The sequence below is a fragment of the Odontomachus brunneus genome, unplaced genomic scaffold, assembly GCF_010583005.1.
Source record: "Odontomachus brunneus isolate Ranch 3 - 2012 unplaced genomic scaffold, Obru_v1 Obru_scaffold_322, whole genome shotgun sequence".
NCBI classification, from domain to species: domain Eukaryota; kingdom Metazoa; phylum Arthropoda; class Insecta; order Hymenoptera; family Formicidae; genus Odontomachus; species Odontomachus brunneus.
In genome coordinates, this window is record NW_022639772.1 from 78,786 (window position 1) to 91,447 (window position 12,662).

Genomic DNA, 12,662 nt, shown 5'->3' on the forward strand with positions numbered 1-12,662 from the left:
ATCGTCGATCGATCATCCCGGATAAATCACAGCCAAATATAAAAAGACGCGACAGTGCACGAAGAGTCTCATCGACGGCGGCGAGAAGAGGCGCGCGAAAATCGCACTCACGCTTGAGTCTCTTCGTTGCGTTCTTCGAGATAGCAGGAAGATCGCTCCGGCATACTGAGAGGGTGGATTGTTAATCTCATTACAATTATAATCATACTTGGGGTGGGGGTGTCGCTACATTCAGAAAAATATCATTCCACTGTTAAAAGAAGCGGCTGCTCAGTTTACATTCTTCCTTTGGAGCAATGGCTTCTTTCAACAAAGAATATTTTCTTGACAAGAAAATATCTTGTCTTGAAGCATACTTATCACAAATTTCAGATAAACTCATTATCATGTACTCGAAAGAAGAATTTATTCTCCTTACAAGAATATCGTGAAACTTTATCCAAAAGAATGTTGGCTCGACTTTGTGTAGTATAAATAAACAAATATTTAATATTTTTGACTAAAATGTTAAACTTACTGGAATTTGGAATCTATTTTGGATAAATTTATATAGTAAAGAGTCAAACATGCGTAACATTTTTTAACAAATATATAATAATTCCTGTCATAATTCTGTATAGCCAAGGTGATAAAAATTTTGTTGCAAATTTCACTACAATATTTTGCAAGCTTATAATGGAATAGTCGGCCAATTGAACAAAAGAATTTATAACAATGAAGCCGGGAGCCACAGTTGGACTTTTAACAGAACAATACGGTCCTGGGAGGCAATCTGTTCTACATAAAAACGGAGGGATAATAGAAAATGTTGCTTATATGGACATGTAAAAAAGATAAACTCTGAGGCAAAGTTTTCCTAGAAATTAAAGAAATAGAGAAAGTAAGATCAGTAAACCTATTATGTTTTGATTTAAAAAACTAGGCCTACAACTATGATCATGGACAAAACTACAAAATATTTAATGAATCAGATAGATCTACATAATTTCCAGGATCTGCACTAAATCTACCCACAGATTAGCTAATATTACTATTACAATATTTTCTCCGTGTACCTCAGCACTTCCAAAATCATTTTCTTTACATATTTATTTTTCTATATGAATATATGTATTCGTTTTTAGAGGGTTCGACTTAAAATATTTAACGAACACTCTTATTTATGTTGTCTATTTTTTTGTTATTTTAACAGAACAGCAATGGCAGCAATAAGCATATCAGATTATTATCGTAAATAAGCAACACAAACTTGTAAAAAAAATGTTAAAGACATCTAAAAGACGTTTAGTCTCTTTAGATATTCTTAAGACGTTTTTACGACGTCTTTTAGAAGTTTGCGTTGACCTGGAATTATGATTACACTCACACAAGAAAAATGGATTGATTGATTATTACTATTATTTCGTCATGCATTCATAATTGCAAGTGCCGCATTTTTCTCTCGAGAAAGAAGTTGCAGAAAATAATTACTCCGGGGCGTAATTGATGTTGCGGCCGCGGAGATGAGAGTCGTCGCGTTACGAAACCACAAACGAGATCTGGAAGACGAGCGCGACGCGTGCACCGTCGCTATCTCGGAAGAAAATATTGATACGTAAATCGATAACGCTAATCCGACGCAACTTGTCGTCGATAAGGATTGTTGTGCTTTTAAACGACGTGTCTATTCACAGGCGAGGCGGCTACTATGTAGCAGTAGAAACGCGCGGCTGGTGAAACGATCGTGCTTCTTCAAGCACGATCACTTGTCGATAGACATTGTGTCTTACATTATCACGATAGCCGCGAGGTCCCTCAAGATGAATGTTTATCCGTCAGCCATCGCGCGGCCGCTAATGAGCGTGACGGCGTGGCAAAAAACAGTCTCGGAAAACAGCCGCTATTAAGTGTTATTTTGATAATACTCGAGATTATTTCCACACAGAGGGGGAAGCTCACGTACGTACGCGGGGCTGCGGATAGGTCGGTCGAATCTTCACATCGAGTCGTTCACGATTAATGCATTACCGGTGATATTGAATTTCAAGCGCGTAAATATTATTCGCAAGGCGGGACAACGTGAGTGATTATGCCGTAATCGCGAACGGAAAGTCGGAGTCATTGAGTTCCCGGAACATTGAGTCCGAATTTCGGAATTCTTTGGTGAATTCACGGACGCAATTTCAGCGATGAGTACACTCTTCCATTCTGTGAGGGAAGAAATATCTAAGAAACAAACAATATCTATTCGGTGGATACTAATAACATATTTGCTCGTACATACATAAAATATTTTTCAAGTAAGAAAATGTACATTTTCTTGAAACCCTAGCTTCTCACGAAAGCAATTATTTATTGTATTTAACTAAAAGAATTTAGAAATTTACTTCAGTATGTTTTATTAGTATCCATCGAGTAGATACTTTTTATTTTTAGATATTTTTTCTTTCGTTGTCAATGAGAAGAGAAAACACTTGGAAATTCATTTACGCGAAGGGGGGGAGGATAAAAGTTTATATTTCCTAGAAAAATAAACTTTAATTCACAGAGCTAGACTTTATATTCCACAGTTAATTTATAAATTTTCAAATATTTTTTGAAGTATTTTTTGAAGTATTTTTTTTCAATGTAAAACAAATCTTTGCGCGATCATCGAATGCGATAATTTTGATGAAGTAATCGATTAACTTCTTGAAATAATTACGTCATACGGGAGAGATAGGGCGAAGGAATTCACAATCAGTGAGCAATGCTTTCTGCGGCAAACATACGCGCTCTAGATTGAATTCTCTCGAAATGTGTGTTCTCGTGTCTCCTTCTTTCAAATTCGCGGATTAAGATTAACAGCAGCTTATCGAAGACGCGACTTCACCGAGGCACGTGGCATCCACGCTCGGTTATTTCCATACGATTTGCAACGACAGCCATATATCACGTATTGAGAAGCGTGTTTACGTGAGATAACAGGCCGATGAAATAGCGAAATATAGAGAATACGCTGGGATCGCTCGCGCTTCGCGAGTACATTTTTCTAGCTCGCTCTTAATCGCATGTCCTCATCTCAGCGAGCGATATCTCGCGGCTGCTCATTAAATCCCTCCCCCGCTCTCCTTTTTCTAGCATCACGATAGATGAATTAGCGACTTTAATTTATCCGCGCATGCTAATAGCAACGACAACAAATAACGCGTTTCGACATCGCGAAACGGAACGTTCACGCGCGCGTTAATTGCGCGATTCTTTCGCAAAGAGAAAATGCGAAGAAGAAGAGAAGAATCCGCGAAAGGTCGAGCATCGTGGACGAAGCTCGTGTCCGTGTAAATGGCGACACGTTTCGACTGCATGACGAATCGAAGGTTGCATCCTGGAAATGTGTCGTATCGCCGGCTATAATAAACTTAGGAGCAAGTCGCCGCGAAAGGGTCAGCCGATAACCCGCGGCGAAGAGGAAAGAGCTCCGACGCCGTCTTCCCGACCGCTCGTCGCCGAGAATCTGCGCAACCCTCAATATTTGTTTACGCTGCTATCTCACCTCTTTGACGATGTACGTGAGAGAAGTGCCGCGGTTTTCATAGCAAAAACATGTTGGATCGATCCCGTGACGATCACCGACGACGGTCGGCGCTACGACACCGAAATCTCGATATTGACATTGATTCGCGTGTAAAACGCAGTCAGCTAATTGTATCACTGGAAAGTTCCGATAACACACGCATACCATCGAGAGGAAGACGAACGAACGCAAAGAAAAAGTAAGAAAAAGACAGAGGAGAGGGAAAAAAAGAGAATATGTATTTGTCGGAAATTATGTTTATTTATTTGAGAGAAATTTTATAAAAATTACCGTAGGTTTCAGAAACAAGATATCGAAGAACAATTTCTCATTTTCATTTTATCTTTCTACGTCATTTCATTCTTACACTACGAATAAAATATTTGGAGATATATTTGTGGTATATAATTTATTTCAATGAAATAAAATTTATTTCTATGAGTAAATATTATCCTAAGTATTCTAAGTAAATTTTCAAGCATTTTCTCTCAGTGTATGTAACTACACTAATAAAGTTTATTTCTGTAAACACACACACACAAACTTCATATCCCACAAATAAATTTTCAGGTATTTTATTTTTGGTGTATATAAATGCATCGAGAAAAAATATTTGAAAATTTATTTACGGTATATAAAATCTGTTTACAGAAATAAATAAACTTTGTTTCACAGAAAAATATTTCCAAATTTCTTCTCAGTATTTAAGGAAGTTTTCTCGTAAAAAAATTATTATTATCATTAACTTGTTATCCTTCTGTTTTAAATGTATATGTGATATTTACATTTATTTATATTTGTGTCTTTATATTTATATATTATTTATTATTTATATTTTTTTAATTTTGAGAACTAAAGTGTATATATTAAAAAATGTCCTATTTTCACTAGTAATATAGACATTATTAGTACTTCCTGCATTTCTAGAAAATATGATAAGATTGAGACGAATTTATATGGAAAAAAAGCTATAACATTCTTTTAAAGTATCATGTACTGCCGAATTTATGATATTCGACCTATCATGAGATCAATCGTTGACTCATTCCGCACTTCCAAATTACACGCATCTATTTGTAAAACCTGCCCCAGTTGTTTGACGATAAATAAAGTTAATTTACACGAGCTTGCCGGCGTCCTTGCCGCAATTCGTAGAAGATAGAGCGATGTTTACGCGCGATAAAGATTCGATCGGAATTATATGTTCGTCGTGCAATTATCTAACACGAAAGATAAAACTAAGCCGGGTCGATAAGCGCACACACGCGCACGCGTATTAGTTTCAAAGCGTATGTAGAAAAATTATTGATTCTCGCTATTGTCGTCTTCATCTTCAACTTTTGGTTTTTTTCAATTTGTCAAAACTAGAGATAAATATCGCGAGCGCGATAAGCACGGACCCCGTTATCGGGACTGATTTGTATTTTTCTTTTTTTATCACTCTCGATTACGATTTCGAAATGAATGAAAGCAGAACCAAAGCACTCAAAAACGGAACACTTCGTACTCATAGGAGAGTATTTTATCTGTCTCAAATAGAAAAAAACTTACGTAAAATTTAAAATCATACTTTTGATATACCGACTGCGTCATAACTCATTCATTCCCGTCGCCGAATGATATAAGTTCGTATGCCGAGGAATGAATTTCATCGCTCTCTTATCGCGAGATCGCGACGCTAGATGAATGTTCGCGATATTACGCGAATTAAACAATCGCGCATGTTCATATGTAACTGTGTAACTCTTTATTGGCGAACAGTCCGAGTCCAAGTAATTATTCAAAACTTTTGAAATACGATAAAATCAATAGTGTTTTTAAGAGATAACAAAAAGGAAGATGGTGTTTTCGACATAATCGCTATCAGCGTCGCACGTATGTATGTGACACATCGATCTCTCACTCACTTTAAGTTTATCTCAACCCTAAATTTTCCATTCTACTCAACTAGTTTGCTATCAACATCAACAGATGTGTATGACAACATTTCTTTTTATAAATCCACATATAAACAAAACAATTTTGTTTCGCATAATTTCATAAAAACAAGTATAAAAGATACCGAGGTTAGTTGATTACCGGAGTAAGTTAGCAAAATCGATTATTTCTGAACTGTTCTTTAACAGATTTTAGAATCAAACAAGTAGAGATTTCAAAACCATCTTTGACATTTTAAAAATCTTGCTTGCTTAAGTCTGTATCCTCTTAAAATGAATCAGTCAAGCATCACTGAAAACATTGAATATACACTGATTGCAGTTATAAGTGTAGCACTGAAAGTGCTCAGTGCTATACTCATAACTGATATCAGTGACTATTCACTGACTTTAAGAGAATAACTTTCCATAAGAAAATAGCAGAGATAATCAGTTTTGCCAACTCGCCCGGCCTCTCCTAATGTGATCTGTGAACTCTTTAATCTCTCCTAATTCCTCCTAATAACTTCTCAATTCCTAATAATTCCTAATAATTCCTCAATTCCTCAAATAAACCGTGGTGCCGAATGTGTTAATACAACTACGCACAATGTCAGTACTCGGTCTCAAATCGGTGAATCGTAAAAATCGAAAATTGTACTATTATTTCTCTATGCCTATTATTTCCCTAGTCGAGCATGAAAAATACCGGATACCGCGAAAGACGTTTGATACACATCAAATATTTGCCATGTTCATTCGGCAAAGTAGTTTTCCCCCTAGTCGTCGAGGGAGTGTGTGCGGTATAATTACATTTTATCTTATCGTGATAGTGCGATTGCGCGTGTGACACCGGCAATTTCTTTGTTAGCGATTATAAAAGATTTCGGTTACTGATTATACAACAAACTAACGGCGAGATTGATAATTGGAGAAGATTATCTGTTTCGCATGGTTCTTGGTTAGAATTTTACAATGAATATAAATACACACCAAATTTTGTAATCGATAAACACATCGACACTCTGTCCTAATTTATTATCTTTTCGTTTCATGTTTTAGCATATTTATGTTTTAGAAACTAAAGTCCACATTGAGACACAATATTTGGTATTTGCAACTATAATCACATAGAAAAGTAATTATTATAAATCATTGTCGGGAAAATAATTTTTTTATTTAATATATAAATCATATATAAAACGAAAAGATAATAAATTAGGGCAAAGTGTCGATGTGGTCATCGATTACAAACTTTTGTGTATCTATGTTCATTATAAAATTCTAACGATGAAGTAGTGAATGCCTCTTTAATCGCGCGATCGATCGATCGACCGTCGAACTTGCATCTGATAAAAGTGCCTGCTACGCTTCTTGCGTGCGTGCGTAGCTCGAAAAGAAAAAGAAGAAAGAAGTATGCAAAACGCCATGACATCGCCAAACTCTTCTCACCGGCATTTAAAATCACGCGTTACGTATACGGTGTCGCGTATCTTAACGTTAACCAATGAATACGTTAAGGCGAATACGCTCTCGGACGGATTCCGAGTCAACGTGCTTCCGTGTTCGCGAACGAATACGTGAGCAAGCGAGCAACGATATTACATCGCGGATAACAGCAGACTGATATATTCATCCTGTCGCTATGTAGGATACATTCAGGCATGAAGATATTTATGTCACATTTACGTCAGCTTTATTCTCCGATGACACGTCACCGTCTATTTAATGCACAATGCATGAAATAAAAAGAAATCATTATTGGCGGAATAAAAAGAAGAAAGAAAGAAAGAAAGAGAGAGAGACAGACAGAGAGAGAAAGAGAGAGAAAGAGAAACTTGGACTCTTGGAACTCTTCCAGGAACAATTGCTCACGGACATTAGGCGGCATTATGTTTAACGCCGTAAGCACTTTATTCCAGATTTTAATTTCGCTTAATAGGAAACTCGTGCTTTACACTCCCGCGCGTGTTTATCATCGCAACACGAGCCTGTGACGCGCCGAGCCGCATTTGCGAAAATGCAGCGATCGATTTGCGGTACGTGACGAATTGTTTCCTCCCTCTTCTATCTTTCTTTTCGAGCGATTGACGCTCAACATCGATATGACATCATCACTCCTCATCGGCCGCACACAGAATACTGCCGATTACGCAATTTCACTCGAGGTGCAACTCTCGAGGTCTCTTGAGACGGGTAGGCTCCTCAGGCAGGGCAACGTATACCGATATCGTCCCGTGATCGCCATAAGTAGTAGATAAAAAACCGCATCGCATTTTTTCTTAACGACCAATTTTAGATAAAAAAATGTCGCCGCGATTACCAGCTCGAAATTTGTTGCATTTATTTAAATTAATGTCTTGAATGAGACGTTCATTTGTATAAGATAAAAACACGATTTGATTAAATTAATCAGATTTCTGATGGGAAACATAGACGAACCAAGAAATTTCGATTAAAGTTACTCTGAACTCTAAATTCAAAGAAATCTTGTTGACTTAACTCTAACTCCCAACATGGGTAAAATTTATCCAGATCAACTTTTCAGATGTTACCGTTTTTAAAAATACGTGTTTTGTTTTTTTCGTTATAACTTCATTCGATTTCTGAATTGCAAGAACATTAAGAGATTCACATTCATCAATATTTTTTACACCGAATAAAACAAAAAGCATTGGCTTTTGATCATTTTATAGAAGTTATGAGCAAATGAAAGTGCGCTGGGTAAAATTTACCTATGTTTAGGATTTACGTAACTTTTTAACATATGTAAGAGTTAAACACAGAATCCCAGTAACTTCATCTGGAATTTCTAATTTGTTCATATTTCACCAGAAATTTGGTCGTTCTAATTAAATTTCTTTTTACCCATGTGCAGTGACGCTTTCCATTCCCCCGTGTAAAATTATCACAAGAGAGACCTATATCGTTCGCAGTCTCGGAGATTTTTTCGTATCAAAGCGAGACATCGAGTACGGACATCTTCTTTGACCAATCAGCTTAATCCAATACAAAAGAAATTGATGGCAACAGAATAGCTTTGGAGAAATACCCTTGGAGCGTGCAAAAACATCGTGATGGACATTGAAAAATGAGATATCGCACTCGAGGAAACCGGCATGACAGGCATCTATTGCCGTAAAAAAATCATGACGTGCACTTACTTCGTCGATCTGGTTACAAGAGACGCCATTCTATCGCACGCTGATTGTCGTGTTTTCCCGGTTTGATTGTCATTTACATAATACTCGGTTACCGAGCGAAACCATCGCTACCGATACTCGTTGATGCTTCTTACATCGCGACAACCTTTCACACAGCAGACGCCGAAAATAGACGTGCGCGTTCACTGTCGGTAATAAGAAAAAGAAAAAGAATGGTCGTGCTCTTTCGGTTTTCGTTTCTTTCTCCTTAAATAATTCGTGCACAGTGGCGCGTAGTAGTTTCCGCTCGCTTTGGAAAACAAAAGAGGTCATTTTACATTGCAGATGCGCTCTGATAGATGCGCATACCTTTTTAGCAGAAGTAAATTATACCTTAGTTTAAATCCCTCAGTTTTACATTTTGTATTCGTTTTGTTTAAGAAAAGAAAGGAAACAATCCAATTTGAGCGAAAGTATTTTAAGTACTCTCTAAATTTAAGTACTCTCTAAATTTCTCGGAGTGAAATTTTTCACTCGGAAAGTGGAGTGACAGCAACTTGAATTCCAGTGATTTTTCACTTCTGTAGAGTGAATCCTTCACTCTGAATCGTCGAGTGAATATTTTTACTCGAAATCAAAGAATGAATCTGATGTGTTCCACAGAGGAACATAATCCTAATCGCTACATACATAACATAATCATAATCCGCTCTAATCGATTGAAACATCCGCTCATATGAAGTCATAATCCACTGTGGTTTTAAGTAAAATATCCGTTCTTAAGCACGGAAAAAAATGTTTAGTTGAATTCAACGCATTTCTAGTGAAATATAAATGAACCAGAAATTCCGGTTGATGTTATCAGAATTCCATTCAAGCAAACAAGATTTCTAGGTAACTTGAAGAGAATTCTGATATCTAAATTTCTAAATAAAACGTTATTCTGGTAACATCAAGAGAGAGAGAGAGAGAGAGAGCAGAGTTTTTTCTGATTCGCGTTTATATTTTACTAAAGATTAGTTAATCCAACCAAATCTTTTTTTCCGTGGTTTTTTCATGGTTTCGAGTGACAGTATTTTCATTATCACCACATCGCATATTTCTAAAAAAGACATTGTAAAATTTTGTTAAAAGATATTTCTTCATGCAAATTTTCAATATTATTTAATAAACATACAATCATTGAGTCTGTATAAATATTGCCATTTTCTGCTCTAAGAAATTTAGAGTGTACATTTTTCACCGAAACTCTCCGCTGAAATAAAACACCATGCGATGGTGATAAGATAAATGTGATCCCTTGTGGTGGCAGAGTCGAAGTTAAATGTCGGTCATCAGTGACTGATATGTCAATCAACATGTCATGTGTAATTTTCGCAACATTGAAGTATTACGAAACAGAAAGAATGTTTTCCTTATCTTCAGAGGAAATCTCGGAAAATTTTCTCGGAAACCCAAGGAACAGCTATTTCGGAGTGATCTCTCCGCTGAAATAAAACACCATGCGATGGTGATAAGATAAATGTCCCAGCAATTGAACCTCATTGTAATTCATATATTGATAGTATATTTAATATTTCTAAAAAAGCCGTTGTCAAATTTTGTAAAAAGATATTTCCTCATGCACAAATTTGTAATATTATTTAATGAACATACAATCGTTGAGTCTGTATTATTCGATAATTAGGATATGATTCATCCTTCAGTTCAATTACTGGTACTACCGGCATTACCTAATATCTCATTAAAATTATGGCTTTCATGAGAAGCTAAGGTTTTCTTAAAGTTTTCTTAAGGTTAAGAAAATGTATATCTTTTTATGTGAGCAATATTTTATATATATTAGTGTATATATGTATGTTATAAATAAATGTTATGTACTCACTGCAAATATATATAAATATTTACTATTTATTAGATCTTTTCGTATATTATATGCCGTATTCTTCATAATATATCGACTCTCAAGGACTTAAAAACAATCTACATCATCTCTGTTTATTTATTCAGAAGCAAAAAATCGAAATATTATTTCTTCTTGTCGACTCTGGAACTTCTTGAGCTCGTACCGTGTGTACTTTACTTGTGTATAAATCCGAGGCATCCCTGTCTCTTGCGCGTCGTAAGTAATGCGTAGTACCTGCGCGTACCTGCATCAACAAGATTAGACTGTCAGTTTCTAAGCATTATTTTCCCCCACCTATGGTCGCAACCCCTTCTTCTCCATTGAACTCCTACAATCTCACGAATAAACCCTCGAGAATCGATGTCCTGTCGACACTCTGCATCTGTTAGCGCACATTCAAGTTTTGTCGTTTTTGCTCGTGCCACCTGTTAACAGTGTTAGCGTTGGCACATCGTGAGTCCCGCAGTTAAACTATCGAGACACTCGAGGAAGCTTTCGGTAACCGCAAACCGCGAAATGTGACGAATCGTACGGCACTTTTGTTTCACGTTCCTTCGTCAATAAACGGAGTGAAAATAAGTGTGGAATAAGCGAAAACAGGGAATGAAAGTAGTGCCTATGATGTGCTTCGATGAATTGTTTATATCAGGTGAGTGGTATCCTCGGGCCTTTCAAAATAGCGTGAGAGTCAGTGGGCGGTATTTTGTACCGTATAACGTTCAGTGTAACGTAGAGAGGAGCTGTCTGTGTGAGTGGAGTTTTCGAATTATCTGGGACAGTGAAAGATTTGCGAAACGTGTTCATCCATATTCTGCCACATTCCTCCCGTTCCCTTTTCAACACCGTCTTGACGCTTTGAGTATCTTTAAAAAGTTGATTCACTTGCATCAAAATGCTTAAAATTATGCAAAAATTTAACATAACATTGATCGATCTTGTTAATATTTGATTTTGTAATAACCAAAATACAAATATACAAGCACAAATATAGCCATTTTGACCTAATATTAGGTTACCAAGTACCAAATACCAAGTACCCAATAGTGCAGAGTAAAAAAAGTCATATACAAAATTTTTGTTCTGATTAGTAGTTTTGAGTTCTTAACAAAAGGTTTCCACAGTTCTCCTGCCAGTACTTTATTATGGGCTAACTTTACCTTGTCCGTCCATATCCTCGATTTCAATCATTTTACGAATGAAAATTGCTTCTATTGTCCGAAATAGTGTACCATACACTTGCAAGAAACTTCACGTTCTAGCTAATCGCGTCGCTTAACTTCATTCACTCACGATGGAAAATATGAATAGAAAATTTCGAGAGGCTCAAAAATTTACTTTGCTATTGACGAAAATTTACTTTGCTATATACGAAATCAGTTTTTTCTATTTTTTACTTTAATATTATTCAGATTTTAATAAAATTCAGAGAAAAGTGTCTATATTTCAAAAGGATTTTGTTTACCATTTTGCGATTTTGTACACACTGTTTCTCTCAAGATAAATACTAAAAAAAGCATATGAGCGATATACCCCTGGAACTATCTAGACTGGTTTCCCTAGTTTTCCATAGTCGCTATACTATTTTCGTGTAATCATCAATTGTAAACTAAAACTGCTATTTAGTATACTTTAAGTAACATTATATTGAGTGAAACATAGCGAGCTAATGTCGTGAAATTAGTTCCAAATTAACATTTATTATTTATATAGTAAAATAAATACATAAAAACCTAATTTTGTTTAATAAATAGTGAATTTATGAGTAACTTCTTTGATGCGTCTTGAAAAATTATATTTTATGAATAAACTCTTAAGAATACAGCGTGTAATATCTTTAAAAATAAAAAATATTTTAATCGATCTATTCACAATGTTTAATAGAAAGCTTAGATAGAAAGCTCTTTAATGATAATTTATTTGTGTTATTAAATAAAAAAAACTGAATTTTCTTCATTTTTTTCTAATTTTCCATTAAATTTTTTAAACTTTTTCTGCTGAAATTACCTCTCAAATCAAGCTTTTGTAACATTATTGACATTCACTTGATATCCTTTCGTTAAAATAAAACTAATTTCCAATATAGTTATCGGGATTTAAAAGGTTAAAGGCAGCCTTTTTTTACCTAGAAATACGTTGTTATTCTTTGTCATAAAAAATGCTCTTGG

At 35.7% G+C, this 12,662-nt stretch overlaps 1 protein-coding gene across 4 annotated transcripts in view; it reads left to right on the top strand.

Moving 5' to 3' along the window:
• The window catches only part of LOC116853442 (hepatocyte nuclear factor 4-gamma), a 56,362-nt gene that overhangs the window by 4,042 nt on the left and 39,658 nt on the right, over positions 1–12,662 (top strand). The window contains exon 1 of one of the 4 annotated variants that reach the window (XM_032834537.1): positions 10,819–11,146. The exons of 1 other annotated variant lie outside the window; for it this stretch is intronic. In XM_032834537.1, the coding sequence (XP_032690428.1) occupies positions 11,101–11,146 (46 nt within the window). In that variant the 5' untranslated portion in view covers positions 10,819–11,100. Of the gene's footprint in view, positions 1–10,818; positions 11,147–12,662 lie in introns of those variants that run through there. 2 more of the 4 variants (XM_032834532.1, XM_032834533.1) reach the window with 2 other exon arrangements.